This window comes from Kogia breviceps, chromosome 3 (assembly GCF_026419965.1).
Source record: "Kogia breviceps isolate mKogBre1 chromosome 3, mKogBre1 haplotype 1, whole genome shotgun sequence".
Classification (NCBI taxonomy): Eukaryota; Metazoa; Chordata; class Mammalia; order Artiodactyla; family Physeteridae; genus Kogia; species Kogia breviceps.
Genome location: NC_081312.1, coordinates 139578366 through 139605428, shown reverse-complemented (window position 1 = coordinate 139605428; position 27063 = coordinate 139578366). Strand labels below are relative to the sequence as shown.

The following is a 27063-nucleotide window of genomic DNA, read 5'->3' as shown; positions in this document are numbered from 1 at the left end:
CCATTGTAAATCAACTATACTTCAATAAATTTTTTTAAAAAAGCTCTCTGTAACTATTAATCTAACTTCTCACAAAAAGTAAAAGCAAATATTATTGAGTATGTAACAGAGTCACTTTGATGTATAGCAGAAATTAACACACCATTGTAAATCAACTATACTTCAATAAATTTTTTTTTAAAAAGCTCTCCGTAACTATTAATCTAACTTCTCACAAAAAGTAAAAGCAAATATTATTGAGTATGTCACATAAACCCACAAAGTTTTCACACCTGTAAACAATGCACCAAATGTTTTATTTCTCTCATATGCAAGCAGTTGACTCTCAAAGCATTTTAAAAAACACAATAGACATTATTATACTTTACTAATGAATTACTTCTGTCCCAGGGAATTAAATCAAATGAAAATGGTACAAATATTTAGAAGTTTATTTCTGAACCAACTGAGATGATGAATTTATGGGTTTCTATAAATTAATTTTTCTTAGTTCAATGTTTTGTACATGCCACCAGTATAATATAATTACTTACATATTTAGGATATTGTCAATAGCTGTGATTCATATGAAAAATATAATCAGATATCTCAAATTCCTGATTAAGTCAGTTTTAAAACACACAAAATATTAGTACACTTGAATAAACTGCAATTAACAGAAATTCTGCTTAAAGCTAGAAGTTTTGAATATAATACTTTCCTCGACAGAAAAAAAAAGTGATGTTGAAAAGGCAAAGACCACCATAACATATCAAATATTTAGAGCATTAGTTATTATACCCTTTGTTTTGGAGTCTACAGTAAATTTATAACTAGGAAAATTTTTTAAAGTTGTAAGGCCAGCCTTAAAAAACATGAATAAGGATAGTAGAAACATTACCACACATATCAACAAAAACAGAGCAAACCAAGTTTGTGCACAACTTCATTTCATCAATTCAGTGATTTGAAGTAAATGCCATGTTAAAAACCATGAGCAAATTTAAAGATTCATCCAAGGAAATTAAGTACTTTTGAGCATTTTTTAAAAAGCTTTAATAGGCAGTGCATCTCTGACCAGCACAAACGAGATGCAGAAAGAACAAAAATGAGAGTGTATGGAGCTGATTCTTACAGGCCTGCTCGCTCAAAGGATACATCTACCAATGATTTTCCACAGTGTTGTTAGATGCCTTATTTTATTTATATATAAAGCAGCTAGAGCTCTTTCATTATTCCTACTAAGTAGTTAAAATACATTTCTACGTATGCATTAAAATTAAGTGTTAATTATGATGCCCTTAAAAATCTTTCAACTTAAAAAAACAAGTTCTGGAAATATAAAAATATTCTTTTTTTTTCATGTTTCTGACTCTTGAAAAACTTAAAGTGCAATATTTTCATGCATCAGCACATTCATCATGCCATATGAGTTCATCTCGAAAGAGCATGTAAATAATTTCCAAAACTTCTAGAGAACAGAGTATAGGTATTTTAAGGTTTGATTTTCCATTTGTCTTTATATTACAGTGCAAGGAGGAAAAATGAGCGCCAAATCAAAACATGTTTTTATTAGGATAAAATAATGCTTTCATGAAAAGAAAATAGGAAACATGTCATGTCTCCCTTTAGTGGTTTTTCGTTAGTCAATCACCTGGTTTACCAAAAATGTTGTATCAGTTCAATTATTGAATAAAATATACAACATTTGTTCAAAGACTTGTCCAAAAAAGCTCTCACAGAACACTAGTCATTCTAAGCTCCTTTCTTATTTTTCAGTAAGGACTTCAATTTAAAACAAGCTGATTACCCTTTGTTTCACAATTTTAATGGAAATTTCACTCTGAGTTTAAAGTGGTATTTCTTTAAGGGTCTGACCCATCCAGGTGGCAGTGTAGAAGTGGACTGCTATCATACACACAGCTACAAAATTAGAGCCAAAACTAAGGGGGGAAAATGGAAAATCCAAAACTAACTACTCCAGAAAAAAATTCCAAAACTAAAGGTTCCTTGAAGAAGAGTGGTTTACAGACAAGACTGTGATTGGTTTTTCTCCCAGCAGCAGCCCCCTGGAATCTGTGATTAAGATGGTATTTGGGGCCTGAGAAATTTCAGTGATGATTGCTTCATCAATTTTTGCTGGTGTCTCATTGACCATGCATCCTCAACGGCACGACATGCTCTCTGGAAAACAAAATATTTACCATGAATGATAAAGACAAGTACAGGCTTACGTGGTGGAGGAGAAAGGTACAAAACCAAGAGTATGAACTCTCCACACAGATCCAAAGACAAGAATATACAGGTATTTTTAATACACGTCATGCTAAGACCCTTCTGCCCTGTTAAGCCCACAACATATTATTTTAAGCATATATATCCATCCAAAGCTATAACTAGTAGATCTTTTGGGAAAAGGAATAAGAATTGTTAATTATAACATTTTTATTTCAACTTGCAGTAAAAACACTGAGAGGGCATTCTTTAAAATAAATCGTTTACCTCTGCTGTGGTGATATCCTGCAGGTAAATTTTCTGAACATAGTCTTGATTGGCACTGTCTCTTTTTTGGAACAGACCTTGTTTCTGTTTCAAAACAAACAATGACAGAAAAGAAATTATTATGGGGAAGAAAAAAATCATAACCTTTGAGTGCTTAAATGTCAACTCTATTTTATAATCACTAGACTAACCAAATATACATATTCGATATGACAAGAAATAAATAATTTTGGTACAAGGATAGTGATTCCATATGTGAGTTGTTAGAATTTATGAAACTGGATAAGTATATATCTATCTGCATAAAATGATGGCTTTCTGCAGGCAATGATAAATAACCTATAGAAATACCACTTGATAACTCATCACATCTGACAAATAAAAAACCTTCATTTCCTTGGCCGATAGATTAAATTCTTATATAATGTAAAATACACTGAGTCAACTCTCACCACTGATGTGAGAGAAAAGTGATAGCTGAGGAAACTGTAATATACATGCATAGTGACACAATCTTTCCTAGTCTAAAAACTATGTTTCATATACCAAGGCATTTAAATTTTGAAACTCTACAATGAGGTAAGGCTGAAATACAAAATGGAATGGTTTCATGGTAGTTTCTTTTACTTGTAAACTTCTATGAAAAGAAAGTAAATGTAAGTTAAAGGATAATAGTACTTACATCTCTAACTATTTAATTTTATGATAAATATTTTTCAGATAGTTTCAGGAATAGAGATAACAATTATTGTTTAGGAAAAAAATATAGAAATTACCATCTCTGGAATAGTAATTTCTAGTTTTTTTTAAAGGGGTGAAAATAAATTTATATCATATATAATAAAAATTATACATTTCAAAGTAAAGTGAGTCTATGAACTAAGCAAAAGATAGGGTATCATTTTTGCTAATTACTTGCTATATAATTAAAAAGTTTTTCCATAGAAAATGTAGAGGAAAGACATGAAAGCATTATTACATACTTAAAATTCATTAGCCTTCTATAGATGTTAAATATTATTAAATGTGAGTGTTTTAGACATAATATTTATAATAATCTCCTAAAAGCCTAAAATGGGGAATCTTTCCAGAAGTATCTAAGATTATAGCAAAATAGTATCCATATGAACTTAAAAAAAACACCTTCTACTCAATAATGCTTTATTCTACCAAAAAGAAACCTAATTCTCTCAGTGAACAAATTTAATATTTCACTCAATGCAATCAAGGACTGTCAGAAACTAAAGTACAGAACACAAATAGATTACATCTTTCCTTACTTTTCAGCATATAATAATAATAATACTTCAAACATTTTATTCAATTAACTATAAAACAGAGTCAGAAAGCACTGGTTTCCATTCATTTAACAAACTCCTGGCTCTAAAGGTGTGACTCATGTTTCCTTACCTCAACTGAAATTTTGAGCAGATTTCCATCAACAATAGGAGACTGTACAAAATCTTCAAATGGATATTGCCAGTCTATGGACACATGGCCTAGGATTTCAACTTCCTTTACACACAACACTCGCCTATTTTGCAAAAGGAAACAAAAACATACAGGTAGCGATAAAGACAGTTAATTATTCTAATATTTCACTCTGCTGGACAGTATTACTTGCTCAGTAAGCATTATAACCTGGTACACTAAAAAATGTATGCTTCACATTTTAAAAAAAAAAGGTAACTGTCAAATAAAGAGCAAACATGGCACAAGTAACAAAGCAGACCTTCAAAAATTCCCCTTCTGCCAATCTTGCAAAATTCAGAAAAGTGTCTTTTTTTTTTTTTTTTAAACTGACCAGAAAACTGAAATCATTCTCTTTAAAACACATAAGGAACAAGCTAAACACTCATCTGGGAAGCAATAAAGGCAGAAGCCCCTGAAAATGTTTTACTTGGAAAATTATTTAATTGCTTTTTACTGTCAATCACATATGCCTTCTAATCAAGAAAAAAATGTTACAAACCTCAAATGTCAGCAAAGATTCACGTTAGGCCTACCAATAAATATCAGGGGTTTGAATACTTTAATACTGATGTACTATATCACAGAGTGTGTATCCCATTTTACGCAACAGCAATTAAAAAAAAATTCACAGAATCCTTAAAGGGCATCCACATTGATTTCCCAGTGTGTGATTCAGATTTGTTACTGATATAACTATACTTGATTTTAAAGTTTCTATTACAGAAAGCAAAACTAGGAAAGTAGAACTGTTCATTCTACAAATGTGTATGGTGCTGGAGAAACGAAAAAGACAGTTTCTGCTTGAGAGGTACCCATAGGCTATAAGGGGAAATAAACCTGCAAATAAATGCTACAGCACAGTTAGATAAGAACAATAGCAGTGACTGTAGAAAATTCTTTCGGCACACGGGAGAGAGGGACTGACCGTGGTGATAAAGTAGGTAGCGTTAAGAGCTGATTCTTGAAAGAAAGAAGTTCTCTAGGTAGGAAAGGGAAATTATACTCTAGACAAAGGAAACAGTGCATTAACATATATAGGAGTACAAAACAGGGAAGATTTGCGACTTCCTTGGTGGCACAGTAGTTAGGAATCTGCATGCCAATGCAGGGAACATGGGTTTGAGCCCTGGTCTGGGAAGATCCCACATGCCGCAGAGCAACTAGGCCTGTGCACCACAACTACTGAGCCTGCACTCCAGAGCGCGCGAGCCACAACTACTGAACCCGCGTGCTTAGAGTCCACGCTCCACAACAAGAGAAGCCACCGCAATGAGAAGCCCGCGCACCACAATGAAAAGTAGCCCCTGCTCGCCACAACTAGAGAAAGCCTGCGTGCAGCAACAAAGACCCAATGCAGCCAAAAACAAATAAATAAAATTAATTAATTAATTTTTAAAATGTTTAAAACATATTTCTTAAAAAAAAGGGGAAGATTTATCTGAGGAATGTGGAGGTCTGTAGCTGGACTACTGGATATATACAGAGGTGAGAAAATTAGCTTAGAGCCAGATCTTGAAGGATTTTTGTTTTTTGGGTTTTTTTGCAGGGGTCAGGGGTGGGGGAGGCTTTCAAGAAATTTTGACTTTGGCTGTGAGAAGAAGAAAGAGCTAGATTCTAGATGTTTATAAGGTAGAGTTGAATGAACTTGGTGACCAATGGGGTGAGGACTGATACAGACCCCTGGCACTGTATTTTTCAGCACAGGTGCTACTGAAATTGCGGGACTGTGTTGTGCACCATAGGAAGTACAGCATCCTTGGCCCCAGGCTACTAAGTGCCTGCAGGGCCTCTAATCATTGTGACAACCTCCAACACCCCCTACACATTCCAAACAGTCTCTAGGAAATGGACTCCATCCCCCCCACCTCCTGCCTAGTAGAGAATCAGATGATAGAGCTAAGAGTTAAAGGTAACTATTACAATTCACTGCATCAAACGCAATTCACCATTCTGATTGTCTTAAAACTCTACTCTTGACCATCACACTCTTGAACAATATTATTGTTCTCCTGCCACCTTCAATCTCCTTCACTTTCTTCCTCCTGCACCATGTTTGCCAGAGTGCAAATCTTGGTCTTCTTCTGTTTAACATATTCTCTCACGATGGTTTCTTAGATCTCAACTCCAGATCTTTACCCAAACTCCAATTATCTATGCTTATACCTGTATCTATATGTCTCCCTGACTACTGAGGCACCTCTACTTTGATATCTCAAAGCTATGTCAAACTCATTAAGCTCAAAACAGAAACAAAATCATCATCGTTTCCCTCAAATTACTGTAAATGGTACTCAAGCCCAAAACCAGCAAAGTCATCTTGTATTCCCTTCTCTTCCATATTCAGTCACCCAACCCTGGTCTCTTAAGGCTACCCACTCATATCTAAGGGAGACTGTCATTGCACTGGTCAGGAATATTATTTTTCTAATTGCCTCCTGAAAAGCTCTATAAGGGATTAGATTCAAATTACTATGATTTTTCAGTTTATTTGAAGAAAAACAGATGTATGATGTACACATTAATATTCCTACCAAATGACTAAATCAAACAAGTACTAAAGTATTACATATTACCAAAAAAACCCCCCCAAAAAACCCACTGATTTCCACTGCTTAGTGCTGAATTACATAAAAAGTATAAAAACCATAAAAACTACTTTTTAGATTGTTTTGTGAATATTTTACTTCTAAATTAATGGGCAAATCAGAAGACTAGTTAACTCTCTCTTAGAAACAGCTTGTAGGTTTAAGCCTGAAACCTAATGCTTTCCTTTCTCTCCTTGCCACCTAAATATATTTAAATGCAATAGTAAGGAATCTAATGCAGATGTTACCTACTGTAAGTGCTTTGCCTTAGTCTTACAAAATACATAACTTAGAATGTTTTGAAAATTATTAATCTATAATTAGAATAAGTGATGTAAGGTAAATCTCAGGAAAATAAACTTAGTAGTTTAGTCCAAGTTCTTTTATTGGGAAAAATTATCTAACACTCCCAAAATACTTAGAAAAAACTGGAACACAAAGAAATAATACCATCCTTTTAAAAGGTATGCTAATCATCCAAAATAAAACCTAGTGAGAAAAAGTGATTCATGAATTCACCCTCCATAACTGGATTTATAATTCACATATAAAGGTATCACTGCTGCACTTATAAAGTCTATTCTAGACTCCGTCTCTCAGAAGTTGTGTAACTTGGTTAAGCCCCTAAACCATGTTAGTCTCAGTTTCAGCATCTCCAAAATGATAGGGTCAGAATAGGTTATCTCGAAGGACCTATCCAGATCTGTATTTCTGTGATTCTATGACAATGAACATTTTGCAGTTGAAGCATAGTTATCTAAATCCTCTGCCATTTTAATCCCCAAAATTCTTATAATCTATATAGTTAGCATTTTTTAAAATGTCACTTGAAGAAGTCAATACCTATTTGTAACCATAAGGCTTGTCTTCTTCCTTCCCAGAATAACACAGTGGTATCGGTAAGTCTCTCCTTCTAACTTTTTGATATGATTCTGAAAGAAAAGAAGACTCAAGATTTGGGTTGTACATGCATCCAAATAGTATTTCCAATACTCTATATTAGCTAATCATAATAACAGTGCCAGTTAGGAAAAAATTATTAAAACCAAAAGCACAATTCTATAGATTGAAGCTAGAAAAATATTCATAGTATAAATTAACTTTTACTGTGCCTTAAAAGACAAATAAGTATTAAACACTTACTAAGTGATCTTCTAATAAAATACATCTTGTTGCATAACTCAGAAGCTTTTAAATATTTACCAGAAATAATCAGACATTTTCATTAATATGAACCTATACTAAAACTGGATATTAACATTACAGGGGTCTTTACCCTGGGGTCCACAGAAGGACTTTGGGAGGTCTATCAACTACCGTAAAAGAATATAAAATTTGGAAAATGTATTTCTGAACTTTATTCAGAGGACAGTTCGTACTTTTCATCAGATTATTAAAAGGGGTCTGTGATCCTTCTCAAAGGTTAAAAACCACTGATTTACAGAGAGGTAGATATACACATAATAAAATTCCAAGATAACTGATATTTAATATTTTTGAATACTTGGTCTTATACATTAAACATGCATGAGAAGTACAATTGTGTATTGAATTATATTCCTGGTAGAAAAGAAAATTTAATGACAATCTTAATACAAACATGAAGAATTTCTAAGATTTCAAATAGCTGGCACAATTTATTACTAAAGACAATTACAAGCATAAAGTAATTCAAGTATAAATAGTAGCACATTAAAATACATTTATTTTTTAACTATCTCAAAACTATTGTGACTTTAGTCAACACACATTAAAATTAATAGTTATTTTTATAATTAATGCTAATGAAATATTATTGACATTATATATAATAATTAAAAATCAGATGAGATAATATATATATGAAAATATAAAACATAAACATACCTATAAGATATTAACATTTTATAACCAAGAATACAACATCAATATTATCAAAAGAAGAATATAATCAATAATAATCATAAGCAGAGAAAGCACACTTGTTATTATTTCAAATACATATTTTTTTAAAGATCCTTGGTTCCCAGTCATTCCTTGACAATTACAAAAAGCCATGAACAAGGAAGATGAATCCCCAGAGAAAGGGGTCTCAACCTCGGAATGAGTCTCAGAGAGAAGTGGAGTTTAATAGTCACTTGTTTCAGATCTTCCCTGTGTGAATTAGCTAAAATCTTTTAACATTTATACCTTAATTCCTTTAAAGAGAATATAGGAAATGAATGTAACAATTTAGTGCTTTTACTTTCAGCTTTGACATTTAAATGTTAAAATATTTAGATTGGAGATGAAATGTACAAGAAATACTACCCACTTTCCATCTTGTATGCATTTTCATTAGTTACCAGGCTTTGCACTTTAAAAAAACTGAAGCTTTTAAAGTATATTTATCATCATAATACATTATAGAAACCTCATTTCCAGCACTTCTAAAACCCACTACACTCTGAGATTCAGTCTTTGTGACAGACTGGTTTATAAAATATTTACTCTCCCTTCCCAAAATGCAACTTGAAGAATTTACAATATTTAGCAAAACCATTCAATTTTTTCAAATAAATTCTAAGGAAATAATATAAGATACGAAAAAGCATTATGTTTAATGATATTTATCACAACATTCTTACTGTTAGTAAAATAACAGAAACAACTTTAACGTCAAGAACTGGGAATGGTCAAATATACGAGGTACATTTACCTCAACAGATGGTAATGCAAGAATTAAGAATGAAGCATTTCTAAGAACATGGAAAAATATAATTAAAACAAAAATGCAAGGAACACCATTTTAAATATTATATAATCATAACTATGTGAATCAAGATGAGTATTAAATAAAAACTGGCTCTCTCTCTCTATATATATAAATATATATGTCTGTGTGTAAATATATATGTGTGTGTGTGTGTCATGATAATTATCCTAGGAGAACAGAAGATAAGTAGAAGAGTATATCCTATGAAAACATAGTATATAATTCAGTAACTTTCAAAACTCAGTATTAAATTAAAGAATACAGAGCAATGCTCAGGAGAAAAAGAAAATGGGGTAAATCGAAAGATTCCCAAATAAATTATTTAAAATGTACCCACATTACACTAAGCACTAGGAGGACATAATTTTACCCTCAAGTGCTCTTTAATATTTACACATTTTGTTATACTAGGTCCCTTAAGGACAGAAGTCTCCTTTCTTCTGTATATCCAACACAGTCTAGATTATCAAATACTTTGTACCCAACTAACTGATTACAGCAAAGTGGGCAAGGGATGAAACAGCCTAAATTTCTTAATTATCCATGCCTACCCTTGCTACCCATGGAAAAAAATTACCAAGTTCTGTTCTTAATGTACAATCATTCTACTTCTTCCAGTTCTCATATCTTAACAAAAACTACTAAATCAGATGACTATATTTAGCTAAAATAATAAAGTTTCTTGAAGTTTTGTGCTTACTGACCTGCAGTTGTAAAAAGGGAAATCATGAGGAAAAGAATAACAAAGAGCTAAACAATCAAAAAGTAGACAATAAAGAAAAAAATTTTAACAAGTTATAAGATTTTCCAGAAGTCTCATTAAAATTGTAATATATCCAGGAAAATTAAAAATCATTACTTTTACCTAAGAAGGAAGAATAATTATTAGTGATGACTTAAGACAGAATTTTGAATTAATTACTGTGCCTGATTCTCACAGAAACTGTACATGAGGCAACATTTTTGCCAACCCTCAATTATTCAGGCACAAGAAAAGTCTGTCAGCTATAGTTTTAGGCTAGTCTTTGAAGGTCATTCTTCCTTCTTTAAAGAGTCCTTGTTTTAAATATGAAGGATTCAATTTATTCTTTTGTTAACCATAGTTTAAAAAATACATAATCCAACTGAACAGTTGTGTGTTAACAGCTTCATTCTCTTTAAATGTTACAACACATTAAATCTAAGTTTATACTTTGGTTTCACTTTTGGGAGGAAGCATGAAAGTTGCTAGATAAGACACTGCTAAATCAAGCATTTCTATCATTTATAAAAAAGAAAAAAATCAAAATATAACTTATATTGAAATTAACTATGGGACCACTAATTTCAAAATGATAGTTCATAATATTTTTGTTCTCATTAGGATAATGAATCCTCTCGCAGGATTTAAAAGCACAAGTGGTTAGTTTTTAAAAATAAAGACATCTATAAATCCAAAAGCCACATAAATATAATTACATGTTCAACTTCTATTTACATTAGTTAAAACTAATAATTGTGAAATAAGCATAACCAATAAGGAGACTTAATTTTTAAAAGGTATAAATACTAAAGGCTAGGAATATATATAACATAATTAGAAAATAATTGCCACTTATCTAGCAAGAGTACCAAGGAGTTAAAAAAAGAGAAAGAGATTAAGGAAACATATTCTCAAAATGCATGTGCCAACTCTTATTTGAGGTCTAAGGACAGACCCAGAGCAACTGATACTTCATTTCTTAAAATATATGCCCCAGTCAATAGTTCTGTAACTTGAGCAAATTTAGGTGATTTGCGAAACATATAATAGTTATGTAACTCTATCAGCAGGACTCACATACACAAAAAGCACATAATAGACTGAACATAAGAATTGGGTTTTTTCCCCAACTTTATCAGAAATGCACATGAATACCGTAAGAAAGATGAAATTCTCAAAATGATAGTGTAAGTATCCACTTGTGAGTTCAATAAAGTGTTCCTCCAACAAAATGTAAAAGAGAGTCGATTTCCTATATCCTTTCATCTTTTATATTGACCTCTTATTCCTGGTACAGTATTACCAGGAATATCATAATTTTTATCTGTAGTCAAGCCACTACAATAAAAAGTTCAGATAGAGGTGAGAAATGTAAAGAAAACTTCATTTTAATGGACTCTCACTCTAAATAAATCAGGACAGGCAATTAGTAACACAGTTTGTTTTGATTTTTAAGGATGAAATCAAGTAGTAGTATAGAAAACATTTACTCCTGTATTTCCAGTTCTTGCTGTGTAGGCAGAAAAAGAAAGAAAATAAAGTTAGAAGCATGCAGAAAGATAAAATATAATCACAAACTATAAAAATCAAAGTCTAAGAAAAATGAAGAGTCATTTTATTTTAAAGTCAAAGTAGGAAAATATTACTAATTTTATTTTGGAGGAAAGCTAGTCATGGGAGAATAGCAATTTACATATGTGTGTATTATTTAAATACAGTAAAATTAAAACTAAAATAAAAGCCAAAAAAATCCTTAAAAAAGTTTTTAAGGTTTAAAAAGATTAAATTGCACATAATCTTTTTTTCTCTCCTCCAGCTTCTGTTTACCTGAATAAATCTAGACTTACAATATAGTCCAAATAAATTAATTTGGTTGGGAGAAAAGGAAGCAGTGAAATTCCAATAATTAGCTACAAAGCAGGAGACCAAAGTTAACAATGCAAACTAAAGGAGCTAACATACAAATAGTAATAAAGCCTATGACTTCGTTTAAGATTATCCTTTCTACACTAAAAAGCTTTGATCCTGTGCAGAAAAAAAATGATGAGTTATTCCCATTTAATACATTATCCTAATATAATAAAACAAATAAATAATCAAATTCTACCCTACCATTGTTCCCTGTGTCATCTTTAAAGAAGCTCATGAATCACAAACTTTAGGAACCACCCATGAAATCCTGATCCTAGAAATCTTTAAATTTCACTCATGACCATGAAGAATAGAATTTATACCTCAAATAAATCATAGCCCTCAGATTCCTGTCTGTCGTAAGGGCGAATGATACCATCCTCATGGATCAGGCGAGGGGAACGGAGCCTGGTCACTTCCTCAGTTGATTCTGCCACCCTGTGTAAGGCAGCAGAGTAAGTACATATAAGAAAACATGTGAGAATCTTTCAAAATAATACAAATATACATGCATTGATTAAACACTGTACCACGTAACACAGTATATCAATATTTGATAAACAGAGTAACTTTAAATAACTTGCCCAAAATAATGTGACAAGTATTAAAACCAAGTAGGTTTAGGGCTTCCCCGGTGGCACAGTGGTTGAGAATCTGCCTGCCAATGCAGGGGACACGGGTTCGAGCCCTGGTCTGGGAAGATTCCGCAGCCACAACTACTGAGCCTGCGCGTCTGGAGCTTGTGCTCCGAAACAAGAGAGGCTACGATAGTGAGAGGCCCGCGCACCACGATGAAGAGTGGCCCCTGCTTGCCGCAACTAGAGAAAGCCCTCGCACAGAAACGAAGACCCAACACAGCCAAAAATAAATAAATTAATTAAAACACACACACACACACACACACACACACACACACACACACACACACACACACACACACACAAAACCCCAAGTAGGTTTGACTCCAAGTTCCCCCACCTTTTCTTAAAGAAAAGAAAATGTCAAAATAATAAAGGCAGGGAGTAGGCCATCCAACTCTTTGTATCTGTGGTGTCTAGCACACTGCCTGGCATATAGTAGGGACCAATAAACACTTGCTGAATAAAAGAGAAACTGGCTATAAAAAAAACATATCTTCTTACTCCTTTCTGGGGGCACTCTACCTTGTGAACCTGTCAGAGATTTCAATTAGACTTTAATTAAGGTCCTCAAGCACAGGCAGAGTAATTAACCTACTTAATGTATTCCTGGCAACAATTAGCACACAGACACATAGCTTGCACACAGTGTGCACTTAATTACCTCTGGATTCCTTGGAAGGTGCTGCTGGCCATATCTATTATTCCACCAGTTGGACGAGCCACTGCACCCACAAGCCCTTTTCCAATTCCTTTAAAGAATCCAGCAGCTCCTTCCTTTTTGGCACCTTCATAAAGCCAAAGACAATTAAAGAATAGAGATTTTAAAATGAGCCACTTTGAACTCAACAAAAGCCTAAGTCAAATACTGAATTGTTTTACCCAGGAAGTTCCTAGAATTTGACTTTCTAAAGAACTTGAATTTAATCCTAACATGTGATACAACAGCAGTTTTCAAAGTGTGTTAAAAATGCAAATTATTAGCCCCCACTCCCAGCCAGTAATCTGTGCTTTAACAAGCCCCCAATGTAACCCCAAGGCACACTCAAATTTTACAACTACTGATCCAGGAGTCTAGTCAGTACCTATGACTGGAAGATCTAAGAACTGACCAGAAAATATTGTGGGTTTTGTTTCTTTTTTTTGCCAACAATCAGGAGATTTTTCAAGCAGTGCACTTTTTAAAAAAATATAAGAACTTTATTAAAACATAATTCAAATACTATATAATTCAGCCATTAAAGTATACAAGTTAAATGTTTTTTATAGTATATTCAGAGTTGTGCAACTATCACCATAATCAATTTTAGAAAATCTGTTATTATCCCGAAAAGAAACCCCATGCCTATTAGCAATCATTCCCCATCATTTCCCCCTAAACCCTCTTCGCAATCGTATGCAATTTACCTCCTTCCTCCCCACCCTGCAGACCCAGGCAACCACTAACCTACTTTCTATCTGTATGGACTGGCCTATTCTGGTCATTTCCTACAAATGGAATCATACAATATATGGTCTTTTGTGACTGGCTTTTTTCACTTAGAATCATGCTTTCAAGGTTCATCCATCTTGTACTTATATCAATACTTGATTTCTTTTTATAACTGCATAATAACTTATTTGTAAGGATATACCACACTTTCTTTATCCATACATTAGATGATGGACATTTGGGTTGCTATTACATTCTGGCTATTATGAATAATGCTTCTATAAACATTTATATGCAAGTTTTTAAAGCAAACGTAGCTTTTTAATTCCCTTGGGTATAATACCTAACAGTGGGATTGCTGGGTCACATATATAAACTCTATGTTTATATTCAGTTGTCCCAGCACCATTTGTTGAAAAGGCTATTTTTCTCTATGGAATTATCTTGGCACCCCTGTCAAAAATCAATCTACCATAAAAGTAAGGATGTATTTCTGGAATCTGAATTCTATTCCATTGGTCTATATGTGTACCTGTATGCCAGCACCACCTGTCTTAGCTACTTTAACTTTATAGTAAGTTTTAAAATTGGACAGTGTAAGTCCTCCAACTTCCTTCTCTTCTTCCAGATTGTTTTGGCTATTCGGGGTTCCCCTGAATTCCTATATAAATTTTTGAATCAGCTTGTCAATTTCTGCAAAAAACTTAACTGCGATTTTGATAGGGACTGTACTGAATAAAGTAATGTGCTTTTTTAAAAATAGGATTAAAAAAGAAGAGTCAACTGCTATTGATGGTCCAAGTGACTCTAGTCTAACTATGGACCTGTTAAAAATAGCATCCAAAGTCTGAGACATAGTCTACTACTTAATCTCTTCACATCCTGAGGAAATTATGCTCGTTAAACAACAATTTACCATATATCAACTGCTCAGACTCTGTACAGGAAGGAAACGTTCTCAACCTACCTTCCACTGGCTTTGTTATTATTCCAGTCACTCCACCAACGACTCCCTGAGAGAGAAACCAATCAAGTCAAGCCCAAAAGGAAGGTGCTTAATTTTAAATCAACCACTAGAGGTCTCTACAGACATACTAGAAATAACTTTTTTTTAATGAGGACTTGACAGAGAACAACATGCACATATAAGTGAGCACTATGATTTTTAAAATATTACATCATAGCAAATTTTAAACGGAGCACTTTGTAGAACTTTATAATAGACAAAGGAGTAAAGCAGGTGAAAATTTTCTACATCTGACTCTGACACCAATTAGCAGTTGATACAATCTCTTTAAGTCTCAGTTTCCATCCATATCAGTATATGAGTAAGCTGAGAAAATTATACATCTAATTATAAGTTCTAATGAGGTTACTCTATAATCTAGTGAAAGTGTGGAAAACCGAAAATGAAGGGACCTCTGAAGGATAGCAAATATCCTGACAAGTAAAGCACTTTAGAGGAGAGAATACATAAAACATTACAAATCACTGGCACAAATACAGCAGTTATAGTCTCCTGAATTATTTCCAAAATTTAAAAAATAATATTTGTACATTCTTTAAATAACTGACAAGTAACGGTAGTAACTAAAAATACCTGAATATTATATAAACACACAGAAAAGGAACTGAAGGATATATACTATATTGAAAAGATTAGATACCTCTCAGAAGAGGTGAGGGGTAATCAAAGAGTACTTTATAGCCTTACCTATGTTTCCATTACTCGTTTAAAAAAAGAACTTATAAGTTCTTATTATTACCTATAAGGAGGACAGTCATATAGTACCTGTATAATTAAACAGTATTTGTATATAAATTATAATACCTGTACCTAAAAAGTAGTGAAAGGTAGTTCCTGGTTTATAACCTGTAGCTTGTATGATTCCCTTCCATAGAAACGGTCGACTAACGATGACCTGAAGAATTCCTCCCCCCACCAGTTACCTCCACATTCCTCTGCTCTACCTGCCCCCCTCCCCACTAGTGCTAACCTGCCATCATTACAGTTTTCACTCCAGCTGAGTGCCAAACTAAGTCCAGGGATTGGGGGGTAGATCTGATGGTGATAAAGGGAAGGAGAACAAAAAAGGAAACAAAGTCCACAATTTATCACTACTGATACTCTGACAGACCTTTACTCACAAGCTGTATTCCAAGTGTCAAACAACCAGTACATATTCTAAAGTGTATATAAAAGTAAGCATTTCTTAAAGATTCAGCAGGAAACTTACACGCAAGAAGCCCTTTCCTCCTCTGGCCAGGCTGTCACCAAAATCTTTAGGCTGCCGACCCATCTCTTCTCTTCTTTTTTGCTGATATTCTTTGTCCATTGTAATTGCTGCCAAACCTTTCCCAACAGAACCGGTGATTCGAGATACCACTCCTGCTGCACCACCTATCAGAAGGTCAAGAGAAGTAAGTCACACTGTTTCTTTACAGAGCATTACCACAATATACAGCATGCGGCTGCTTTAAACTAACAGGTGCTTAAAATTCTGTCTCATATACAAAAATGTATTTATATTTTCCATTTCCCACTTAGCAAGAAGAGTAATAAAACTATTTAAAGTACATTGATTCAACACAACAAAGACATATTAAAAAAACTCAGCAGGTCAGTGTTAAAATTATTTTCCACTTAAGAACAAGGGAACACATATTTTAAAAGGATTATAAAACTAATCCCTCTTTTATTAAACATAATCATTTGTTTTTCATAAACAATGCATTTTATAATAACTATAATTAAAAATATGTACACACCCACACACAAACAAAAGTATGTGATACATACCTACTGTATGTCCAAAGAGACTTCTTACTCCAATTACTAACCCCTCAGCAAATTCTTCAGGGCCTTGAACAGCACCCTGGCCAGAGAAAAAAAAAAGTTTTGCTACTTAAAATTTAAATAAGTTTTAAGACTTTGAATCTACTATTTCAGGGTTTCCATGAATATATACAGAATCTGTAAAGATACATAAACATTGTGGTGACAGTTTTCACCTTCTAACCCAAATACTGATGGAATACCTATTGTGTTTGAAGATACTTTCAACCCACATGATCTCAGCCCTTTAAGATGACAAAAATTGGAGAGGAGTAAATCACTGGCTTCAGTAACAATCTGAAGTTGGCCTCCCAGGACCAAGTGCCATCTGACTGCTAAAGCAAGCCACACTGCCAACAAGGCTAAGAGCCACAGTTTCGGCTCTCTTGTTCTCCCCATTAATTCTCTTTGCTTGGTCCTTCTAAAACCCTCACCACACTAGGCTCCTGGATCCTTTAAATGGAGGAAAACAGGTTAGAGGAAAGCTTGACTATGAAACAAAGTCAGCTTTTAGTGCCCCATTAGTCCTTTCCATAATGGTGAAACAGCCTTGAAATGGGTCTCAAACTACGTGGGGATGCTTTATTACCCAGACACTAGAAGTGCTCAATTAATTCTAAAATAATCTTTTAATGTTATCTCTAGTAATTTAAAAAAATATATAAAATTGATATATTTGTTATTTGAACATTATTCAGTCCCCAGATACAATTAAAATACAAATTACTTGTCATAAAAACTAGAACATCCATTTTTCTACACTACACTTAAAAAAAATGAAAGATCAATACCTGGAAGGGTTCATAGAATAAAGCTTCAAATCCTTCTGACAGGCCTCTAATTAATCCAAATGGGTTTCCAAGCACATCTAAGCCCAATACAAGGACATACATCTGTTTCAAGAACTACAGGGGAAAAAAAATAAATGAAATCCTTTGCAAACTATTTTAAGGAACAACATCATGATGCAGTAAGAAAGTGGGATACTGACTAAATTAGGTTTGTTAAAGGAAAGCGCTGCAGAATAACCACCATTACGACCATTAATTGCTCTTTCACTATGTGCCAGGCATTATGTTAGTACTTTTACATGGGTTTTTCAAATTGGACTGAACTAAGGTTTGAGGCAAAGTCTGCCATTTGGCAGTTACGTAACCTTAGACAAGTCACTTAGTCTCTATAGGCCTTCCTCTTTTCATCTATAAAATGGGAGGTCTATTATACTGACCTTGCATGGCTGAGTATGCATATTAAATGAATATATATTTCAATAACTGGTACTTACTTTTGTTATTATCACTATCTCTATGAACTAGATGGGTTAAAAAAAAAAGAAAAAATATCCTTATTTGAACATGTAAAAACATAATGTCTATACACCATAAGAGAAAGGAACTGCCAGCAGAGGAAGGAAAGAGGAATGTCACCCTGGAGTTCCACAGTATAGCAATGGAACCCTAGTGCCCCCAAACAACTACTATGTCTCTGTGCATAGAACTCGAACCATGGAGCAACAGGCAAAGGGAGGAAGCTGGCTTCCTCGCAATTCTACTATGCTTAGAAACTATAGTCATTGAAGGAATAAAATGTATTGACTCCTAAGTTATTATTCTTTCCCAAAGTGGTAAATGTACAACTGCAAAGGGAAAAAACATTTTTAAAAAGTTTATAGATGGGGAAAAACTAAAGAAATGGAAATTAATCATTCAAGAAAACTAAGTAATGAGATTGAGAACTGCAGTAAATTAGGTAAACGTCACACACTGTACAATCACATACAAATGTTTTGTTTTGATATTTTATGAAGTATATTCCTTATGAGTTACTATGATAGGAAATTACCTGTTCACTGTAATGTCTAACAACACTCCACATGAGCTGATCTCTGTTGTAAAACTGATATCGAATTTCATAATAAGCAAGTCTGGGAGGAGAAAGTGTCAAAAGTACTAAGATTATTTTTTGAAAAAAAAAAATAGAGACTTAAAATTTCAATGATATTCATTGCTAATTCACAATTAGGTTTGTACACATAATTTGTTTGAGATCTTAAATATTAGGATAACAAAACTACTATAAAAATAGTGCATTCTCATGCAAATCTTTCATAAACACATAAAGAGTAAAAAGGTTTTAAAAAGTTGACCATAATCCCACCACACAGTGGATTTTTTTTTAAGTTTTTTCTTCTTCTCATTTTCCACTTTGAATTCTTTCTTTTCTGTGCAACTGAAAAATATTAAAACATTCTATATGCATTTTTACACTCAGCATTGTAAATAAATATTCTTCTGTGTTTTCAAAATTCTATGTAACCATTTTTAATAATGCATAGAATTCCATCATGTGAACGTGTCATAACAAACAATTCTTCCACGGTCAGACATTTTTAAATTTTGACATAATAATTAATGTTGCTATGTGTATCTTGAATATTAACTTTGGTTGCGTTTCAAGATTATTTTTTGGACCGAATTCCCGCCCAAAATAATTGATGAGTGAAAGACTACAAAAACATTTAAGGCTCTTGAATAGATCCCTTTCCACTGATACAAATAGTTAAAAAAAAAAAAAAGTGCCCATTTCTTAGATCCACCCCTCTCTAGTACTAGGATTTCTCATATTTTGAAAGCTTTGATAACTTGTTTTAATTTGCATATATTCTTTGATAAATAATAAAGCTAACCATTTCTAATATCTATTAGCCACTGTATCTTCCCTTTCATGAATTATCTCACATTGTCCTCTGGCACCTATGGCATTGGAACTTTTAGGTTAAAAATTAAGATTATTATCTTTCGTTATACTTGTCATCATATTTTTCCAGTCCTTTGTTTTTTAAGTGTTTTCACTGATTTTGTTGTAAGAGTTTAATTTTTATGTAGTCAAATCAATTTTGTATTTTTCCATTGGGATTTTTTCATTGCTTTTAAACATAGAAAGGTTTCCTTTTATTCAGAGATTTGATAGTGATTAACTTCTATTTTTCCTTAGTCTTTGTTTTTCTATTTGAATTTTATGTTTAAGCCTTCAATTCCTATGAAATTTGATAGTGTACAAGTGAGGTGAAAATAATATTAATGAGTTTTTTTCTCCAGTACCACTGTTGAATATTCCATTCAATAAACATTCATTGAATTTATATGTGTCTGGCACACACAAATATTCTTATAATAAATGTAGCAAGGATCTATTATCTATACTTTGCCATATAATTATACTGAAATCTAATCCTGTTGGCTATGTATTTCTAATTATAATTCCTTTTAAAACATGGTCAATTTATAATATACTACTAAACTAATTCTGTTTATACTATATTCATGTATTATCTAGATACTGATAACTGCAGAAGATATTAGACTCTTTACCTTATCTTTATGAGTAAAATAAATATACCTAAAGGGCATAATTAGAAAGGGGCCAAATTATTCAAGAATAAGTAGTAAGAATTATCATTTTTCTAAGCAAACATTCTAGCACAAATGGAGAGAATTAATATCCAGAAACATCATCCTGATATAAAAACCTCCCCAATACACTTTAACATAACTCTTACTTGAATATAAGGTCATCCACATCAGTCAGAGTAGCACCTATGCTTTTCAATAGCAGATTGACAGAATGAATTGGAATCATTTCCTGGTTTTCTTGGTCTGACTCTTCATCGCCAGAACCCAAAGACAAACTCAAGTGTAACTAAAAGAAAAATAATGTTCAATAAATGAAAACTAAAAACAAAAATATTTATATACATAGAAGCCAGATCGTCCAGATACAAACAAATGTTGTATCTTTCAATTAGAGTCCTAAAGAAACTATTTGTTACTCAGTAAATTACACTGAACAGCTCTGATTCTCATATTTACCTTTTGATAAAATACAAATCAGTCTGTCCCAAAAATTGAACTATAATTTTATTCAAAGCCTATAAATACCATTGTGTTTATATGGAGGAGACCAAAACACTTTGCAAAAATAGCATCATCATTTTAAGGAGAAAACTGTGTCAACTGGCCCACAAGTAGTCTAAAACTTGAAATAATGGACAATCATTTATTTTAATCCAATAAGATAAACAACTTATGGTAACAACTAACAATAACAACTGTGGGGCTTCCCTGGTGGCGCAGTGGTTGAGAATCCGCCTGCCGATGCAGGAGACACGGGTTCGTGCCCTGGTCCGGGAAGATCCCACATGCCGCGGAGCAACTAAGCCCGTGAGCCATGGCCGCTAGGCCTGTGCGTCCGGAGCCTGTGTCCCGCAACGGGAGAAGCCACAACAGTGAGAGGCCCGCATACCGCAAAAAAAAAAAATAAAAATAAAAAAAATAACAACTGTGGTATAATCATACAATAATAACAGGTAACAAGAACATGACAATTATGGCAACAACTAGCAAGTTCTAAACAAATTTTTTAAAAGAGTAATAATTTTTCAGTTTCCACAGACCACTCAACTCAATACTGAACCATGAGATTTTCCCATTCCCATTTAGCTTCTTCTACTTTGTGCTGCATCATCATTAGTGCAACAGTGCCAGAAGGCAACAGTACCAGAAGACACAGGTGTAAGGTAATTCAACATGTGTAAGTAAAGCAGATAACTCTCCCTTCTCATTCTGCCATTCTCTAGGCATTTTCCCTCATCAACAGAGAGATCAATAGAGGGGACTTGGGTAAAGCCAAGAAAGCCTGGTTGTTGAGTTTTTTTCTCTGATGTGGACTTTTGCCCATCTTCAGAGTCATAGACTGCTGGGGTCCAGGAAAGGTAATCTTAGGTGAAAAGAGATCCAGCTTTTTCCTAGGGCAAAGTCACCATGGAATAAGAAAATGACCATGGTTCATGATCTTAATTATTCAACTGCATGGCACAATTCCCAGTGCGCCTAAAAATACGTATCGGTAAATCATCAATCTTTAATACATCCTAGATTATAAACTCCATAAAGTCATTTTACACCTTCCACAGCAACTTTGATAGCAGGCCTTCAGTAAATAATTTGTTGAAGGTACTGCTCAATCTCATAAAGAACTGATTTTCATTTAATGATGAAAAAGCAGCTGTGCATAATACCACATAAAACAATATCAATTTTAAACCTAACACTATGGATATGTCTGATAACACCAAACTAATATATCAATTTAAAATAATAATTGCATTTTATAAATCTATTCATTTAGCTGAATGGATTGGTGAATGCAACTAAAAATAATGGGCTATAAACAGTTTTGGAGACTGTAAAGGATCATCAATATTTTAAAAGAGTTACTTAATTGTAAATCTGGCCCATTACACAAGTTTAGAGCTTCATGGTTGACAGCATTTGTGAATTCTCTAAGCAGTCACCTTCCCCTATAAAAGCTAAAAACAATAACAAAAGGAGATAAGGAAATGGGTTCATTAAAGTACAAAATCAGGCAAGGGAAAGGTATCCAATTTTCCACTCTCTTAGTTACAATCAAATTTTGGAAGGGTGAAAAACACCACATCAACAGTATAATACCTACTTCAGCATTTTCACATTCTGGTTAGGAAACCCATTATAGCTTTCTATTCAGACAGTGACAGTAGTTACAAAGTGCAACCAAAACATTAAACACTGGTGAGCACTTCTTTGCTTAATTAAGAAATGCTTTTGTCAGCTTTTTCCTTGAAGAAAGGGGTTATTAATTCAAGACTAGAAAGCACGCTCTGGTGGTTTCTCTGTGGGAATTATGGTTGTACATATGTCAGAGAACTGTCTTAATTATTTCAATTAATGAAACAAAATTCCCACCAAATACTTGATGCAACAAATTAAAACCCACATTTGTAAACAGATCCTTTAAAAGTTCTACAATACTATCACAGTTTCAAAATAGTAATTATAACAAACCTTAATAGGAGAAATATGGAAATGTTCAAAGAAACTAAGAATGGACGTATCAGCCACTGAGGTCTCCACTAATTCTGTGTTTATAGCATCAGAGTCTTCCTGGATTAACTCTGTCTGAAAAAAATTAATCAAGAATTTCTATTTTAATTTTTTTCCTACTACAATTAGTGCAAAGAATGGTTGATTTAATTTTTTTACTTTATAATTTTCCCAAGATATAAAAATTATTACCCATTTTCTTTCGGCTTCAGGGTCAGCTGTTGGGGTAAACAGTGCAGTAATAGCTCCTAGAAACCCCTGATCAACTTTTAAGGCCATTTCCTGAATGAGAACCATAAAATACCTAAGGAAAAAAAAATTTTTAAGTGGAAAAGGTTTTTTTAAACATGAAAAAGGCTTTCTATCAAACCTTGTAATTTTCCATGTTAAAACTTTGATTTTGGCCAAAAACCAGAGCGAGATCTTGTTCCTTGATCTCTAAAAAAAGTGTTATGTTAACAAGATCAAAGTCTACTTAGACTGAGATTTTTTTTTTTTTTCATTATAGTGATGGTTTCACTAGAGGTAATACTGCTGTATTAACACTTAGTGTTAAAAGTCCCAAATTCCATATTTATCATGTTATAGAAAAGACAAAAGCAAAGATAATGTAGCATGTATTACTTAATTTTTAAAGTCCACAGGAATTACTTTAAAGAACACACCTCACAAACACACTTATCATTTATATTTCACTATTTTATATTCTAATGGAAGTTACAAAGGAGAGAAAGTGGTTGAAGGAATTTTACTTTAAAATATATATTATTAAAATAAGTTTCAATATAGAAAATCACTTCACCAAAAGTAGATTGATATGTTCAGGTGGATAATAGTTTTTATACAGAAGTCACTTTCAAAAGAGTAAAATTTATTTTCAAAGTAGATTATCATTTTAAATTCCTTTAGATAAATAAGGGAATCTTCACTTACTTGAACTGTAAGACTTTACTGTACTCATTAAATCTTGTGATGACACTCAAATCAATGAAAGGTTTAGGCTCTAAAAGGAAGAAAGAAAACAGGAAAAAGGCAATCAATCTTTACAGTAGGTCAAAATAATGTCTACTCAACTTTCATATATAGGATACATCTCAATTTAATTTTTTTTTACCTGAATCCAAAGCAATAGATTTTGGAGGGGCCACAGGATGAAATACAACAGGGAACACTGTACCTGGTAACTGACTATCAACCTGACAAAACAACAACAACAACAACAAAAAACTGATTCAGCAGGACTTGAAATAATTTAAATTTAAACTTCTGTTTGAGACAATATTATAGACGATGCCACTAATTACATCATAAATAAGTATCTGTATGTATATGTGCTACTATTAAAAGTTTCACTTTAAATCTAAAATTCTTATAAATCTCACCAAGGGCAAGCTTTTACATAAAGGAATATATAAACATCCTCATAATTGCATTAAAATTGTGCAGCATGAACACTATTAATGGAAATATTTGTACCTATGGATCATGTGAGATTTCATCTATCCATTATTTAAATAAAAATGTAAGTAGAGACCAGATATGAAATTAGAGGTTAGGTATTAAGAAAAAAATAAAAATGTCCTAAATAGCAGTAATCGGTAGTTAAAAGCAAGAGATGGAGAGAGAGAGGAAAGGAGCAAGCAAACAAGCAGACAAAAACAGCCTCCAATAAAGCCCTACTCATTCCCATATAGAAGGACAAAAGAAAATGCTATTTTGGGATCCCATGAAAAATACAAAGGAATATTAAAAATAACAATTTCAGTGTAAGAAAACACTCTGGCAGGCTAACTGGTCAAATTAAAGTCTCAATGGTCATTTAGCCTTGGACGGTGAATCTACAGGATATGCGGAAGGAGAATAAACACATAAACAAAAAGAAAGATACCAACTATGATGCATGATAGAATCTTGTTAAAAAAAAAAAATTCAGACCCAAGATTCCCAAACTGATTAGATATATCTACTGAATAGGATGATAATGTTACCTGAAGCCAAAACAATCTGGCCCTTAAACTTCTTTGGTGAGGAGACTGCTTAAATTCAACCTGAATTCCTGATAAAAAATCTCGCTTTATAGGGCACCGAACAGGGAGGCGCATTTCCATTGGGTCTTTGCCAAAATTTACCTGGGAAAAAAGTACATGTGTTTGTGATAAACTGGTACGAGCAGTTAAGCCCATTTTATATATCCACTTACTCACAAACTGAAAAGGAAAAATATCTTAACCTCTTGGTCTCATCAAAAGATCTACCTTAAGATGATCTACAGTTGAGATACTGGAAGCAGAATCATCACTTTTCTACCAAGGTTATTAGGAAAACAAGAAAACAACTGGAGAACTTTTCAACTATATAAATTATACTTAAAGAAAATAAGCCATGCTTTTTACATTTTAAAAACCTCAATTGTAATGGATAATTCTAGATAACACTTAAACTTTGTTTTAACAAAGTTAAACAAGGAATAGTTAATAGCTTATTTACGTCTGACACTAACTGTAGAGTGTTTTTTCATTTGAGCATGACCAACACTTACAGGGATGGGCGTGGGGCTGGGGAGCCTATCTGGTGACAATGCAGACTCAACCATTAAAGACAAAGAGTGGGCTTCCCTGGTGGTGCAGTGGTTGAGAGTCCGCCTGCCAATGCATGGGACACGGGTTCGTGCCCCGGTCTGGGAGGATCCCACATGCCGCGGAGCGGCTGGGCCCATGAGCCATGGCCGCTGAGCCTGCGCGTCCGGAGCCTGTGCTCCGCAATGGGAGAGGCCACAACAGTGAGAGGCCCGCGTACCGCAAAAAAAAAAAGACAAAGAGTAACCCAAATTGTATGACTGAACCTGCAGTCAAGCTTCTGGGGTCTTCTTGGAGCAAAAGTGACTTTCAGTTTCAACAGTGTAGTGACCTATGTAGAGTACACATTTATTTGTGGACATCTACTCATGTCCTACAATCATTCACATTTAATGAATTTAATTGAGCAAGTTTTCTATAGGGTTTTCATCACTGATATATACAATTTTGCACAGCCTTTATTTAGGTATCATTCAGAAAAGGAAGTTTCAATAAGCAATCTTAATTTCTCCATAATCTTCCTAAAAACAAGTTACATGAAACTATCTGCTGTGCAAATAGAAGAAATTATAAAAATGCAGATAACGTATTTAGATAATGTTTCATACTATATGATTCAACAATGTATTTTAATTTAATATTTATTTTAATAAAAAATTTTTAATATTTATTTTAATAAATTTTATTAGTTATGCCAATCCTACAAATTAATTAGTTTCTGCATATACATTTTTACTTGGATAATGAAATTTGATTTACTACCACCAGAAGCAACAAAATACATATATAAGAAACAAAACAAATTTTTGGTATACCTCAAAATTATCATCTAGTTTAATCCAGCCAAGGTCTCTTGATTCTAGGTATTTCTTATAGGACTTTTCCAATAAAATTATCTTCTTTTGACTAAATGGCTTCCATTTCTGTTTTGGTTTCATCTCCCAAACAACACCAGAACTAAAATAATTCACAAAGAAAATTAATTAAATACATATTTAGGTTGTGGAATTGTCATTCAACTCCAAATTGTTGTAACTGTCAACCACCTATGAAAATCACATTTATACATGAGATTTTTTTAAAATACCAAAATATATCTGTGTTATAAAAGTGCATAAAGAAAAGAGGCAGGGGTAAATCTTTTTCTGTCACACGTTGACATCAACGAGCTAAGGGACCAGCAAACTTTTTTCACATGGGGATATTTTAGGCTTTGTGAGCTGAGACAAAATCGAAGTTATTATGCAGGTACTTAAATAACAAGAGAGAAAAAACACTTTCACGCATTTTTTAATTGATGAAATTCAAAATGTAAAAATAACAATTGGGTACAATTTTTAAAAACAAGTCCATTAATGAGAAAAACACTTTCTCCCTCCCTCCCTTCCTCCCTTCCTTTTTATTGAGGTATAGTTGACATAGAACATTACTTAGTTTCAGATGTACAACATAATGATTTGATATTTGTATATACTGTCAAACTATCACCACAGTAACAGTTAACCTCCATTACCATACATAGTTACAAAAAAATTTTTTTACTCTTCTTTTGTGGGGGTGACAACTTTTCACTTAATTAGGGCTCAAAGTTAGTGTTCCCTATTATCAAAATCTATTGCAAATGCTCACCTGTTAATGCTGATCTGTAATGAGCATCTTTAAAAATGTCCTTTCATGCAGATACTGTCAAATACTGATCTCAATCTAAGAGAATATTAGTTTAACTAAGCATAT

General features: G+C 33.2%; 1 protein-coding gene across 8 annotated transcripts in view; it reads right to left on the bottom strand.

Moving 5' to 3' along the window:
• Window positions 1-267: 267 nt before the first annotated feature.
• Window positions 268-27063, bottom strand: part of VPS13C (vacuolar protein sorting 13 homolog C) — a 185832-nt gene continuing 159036 nt past the window's right edge. For 6 of the 8 annotated variants that reach the window (XM_059058544.2, XM_067029740.1, XM_067029741.1 and 3 more), the window contains 18 exons: window positions 26145-26286; window positions 24742-24882; window positions 23868-23949; window positions 23687-23756; window positions 22946-23057; window positions 22715-22828; window positions 20392-20531; window positions 18675-18756; window positions 17624-17737; window positions 16797-16872; window positions 16234-16397; window positions 14964-15009; window positions 13229-13352; window positions 12250-12364; window positions 7383-7471; window positions 3892-4015; window positions 2482-2565; window positions 268-2163 (listed from right to left, as the gene is read on the bottom strand). In XM_059058544.2, the coding sequence (XP_058914527.1) occupies window positions 2062-2163; window positions 2482-2565; window positions 3892-4015; window positions 7383-7471; window positions 12250-12364; window positions 13229-13352; window positions 14964-15009; window positions 16234-16397; window positions 16797-16872; window positions 17624-17737; window positions 18675-18756; window positions 20392-20531; window positions 22715-22828; window positions 22946-23057; window positions 23687-23756; window positions 23868-23949; window positions 24742-24882; window positions 26145-26286 (1921 nt within the window). In that variant the 3' untranslated portion in view covers window positions 268-2061. Of the gene's footprint in view, window positions 2164-2481; window positions 2566-3891; window positions 4016-7382; window positions 7472-8223; window positions 11526-12249; window positions 12365-13228; window positions 13353-14963; window positions 15010-16233; window positions 16398-16796; window positions 16873-17623; window positions 17738-18674; window positions 18757-20391; window positions 20532-22714; window positions 22829-22945; window positions 23058-23686; window positions 23757-23867; window positions 23950-24741; window positions 24883-26144; window positions 26287-27063 lie in introns of those variants that run through there. The other 2 variants (XM_059058546.2, XM_067029742.1) reach the window with 1 other exon arrangement.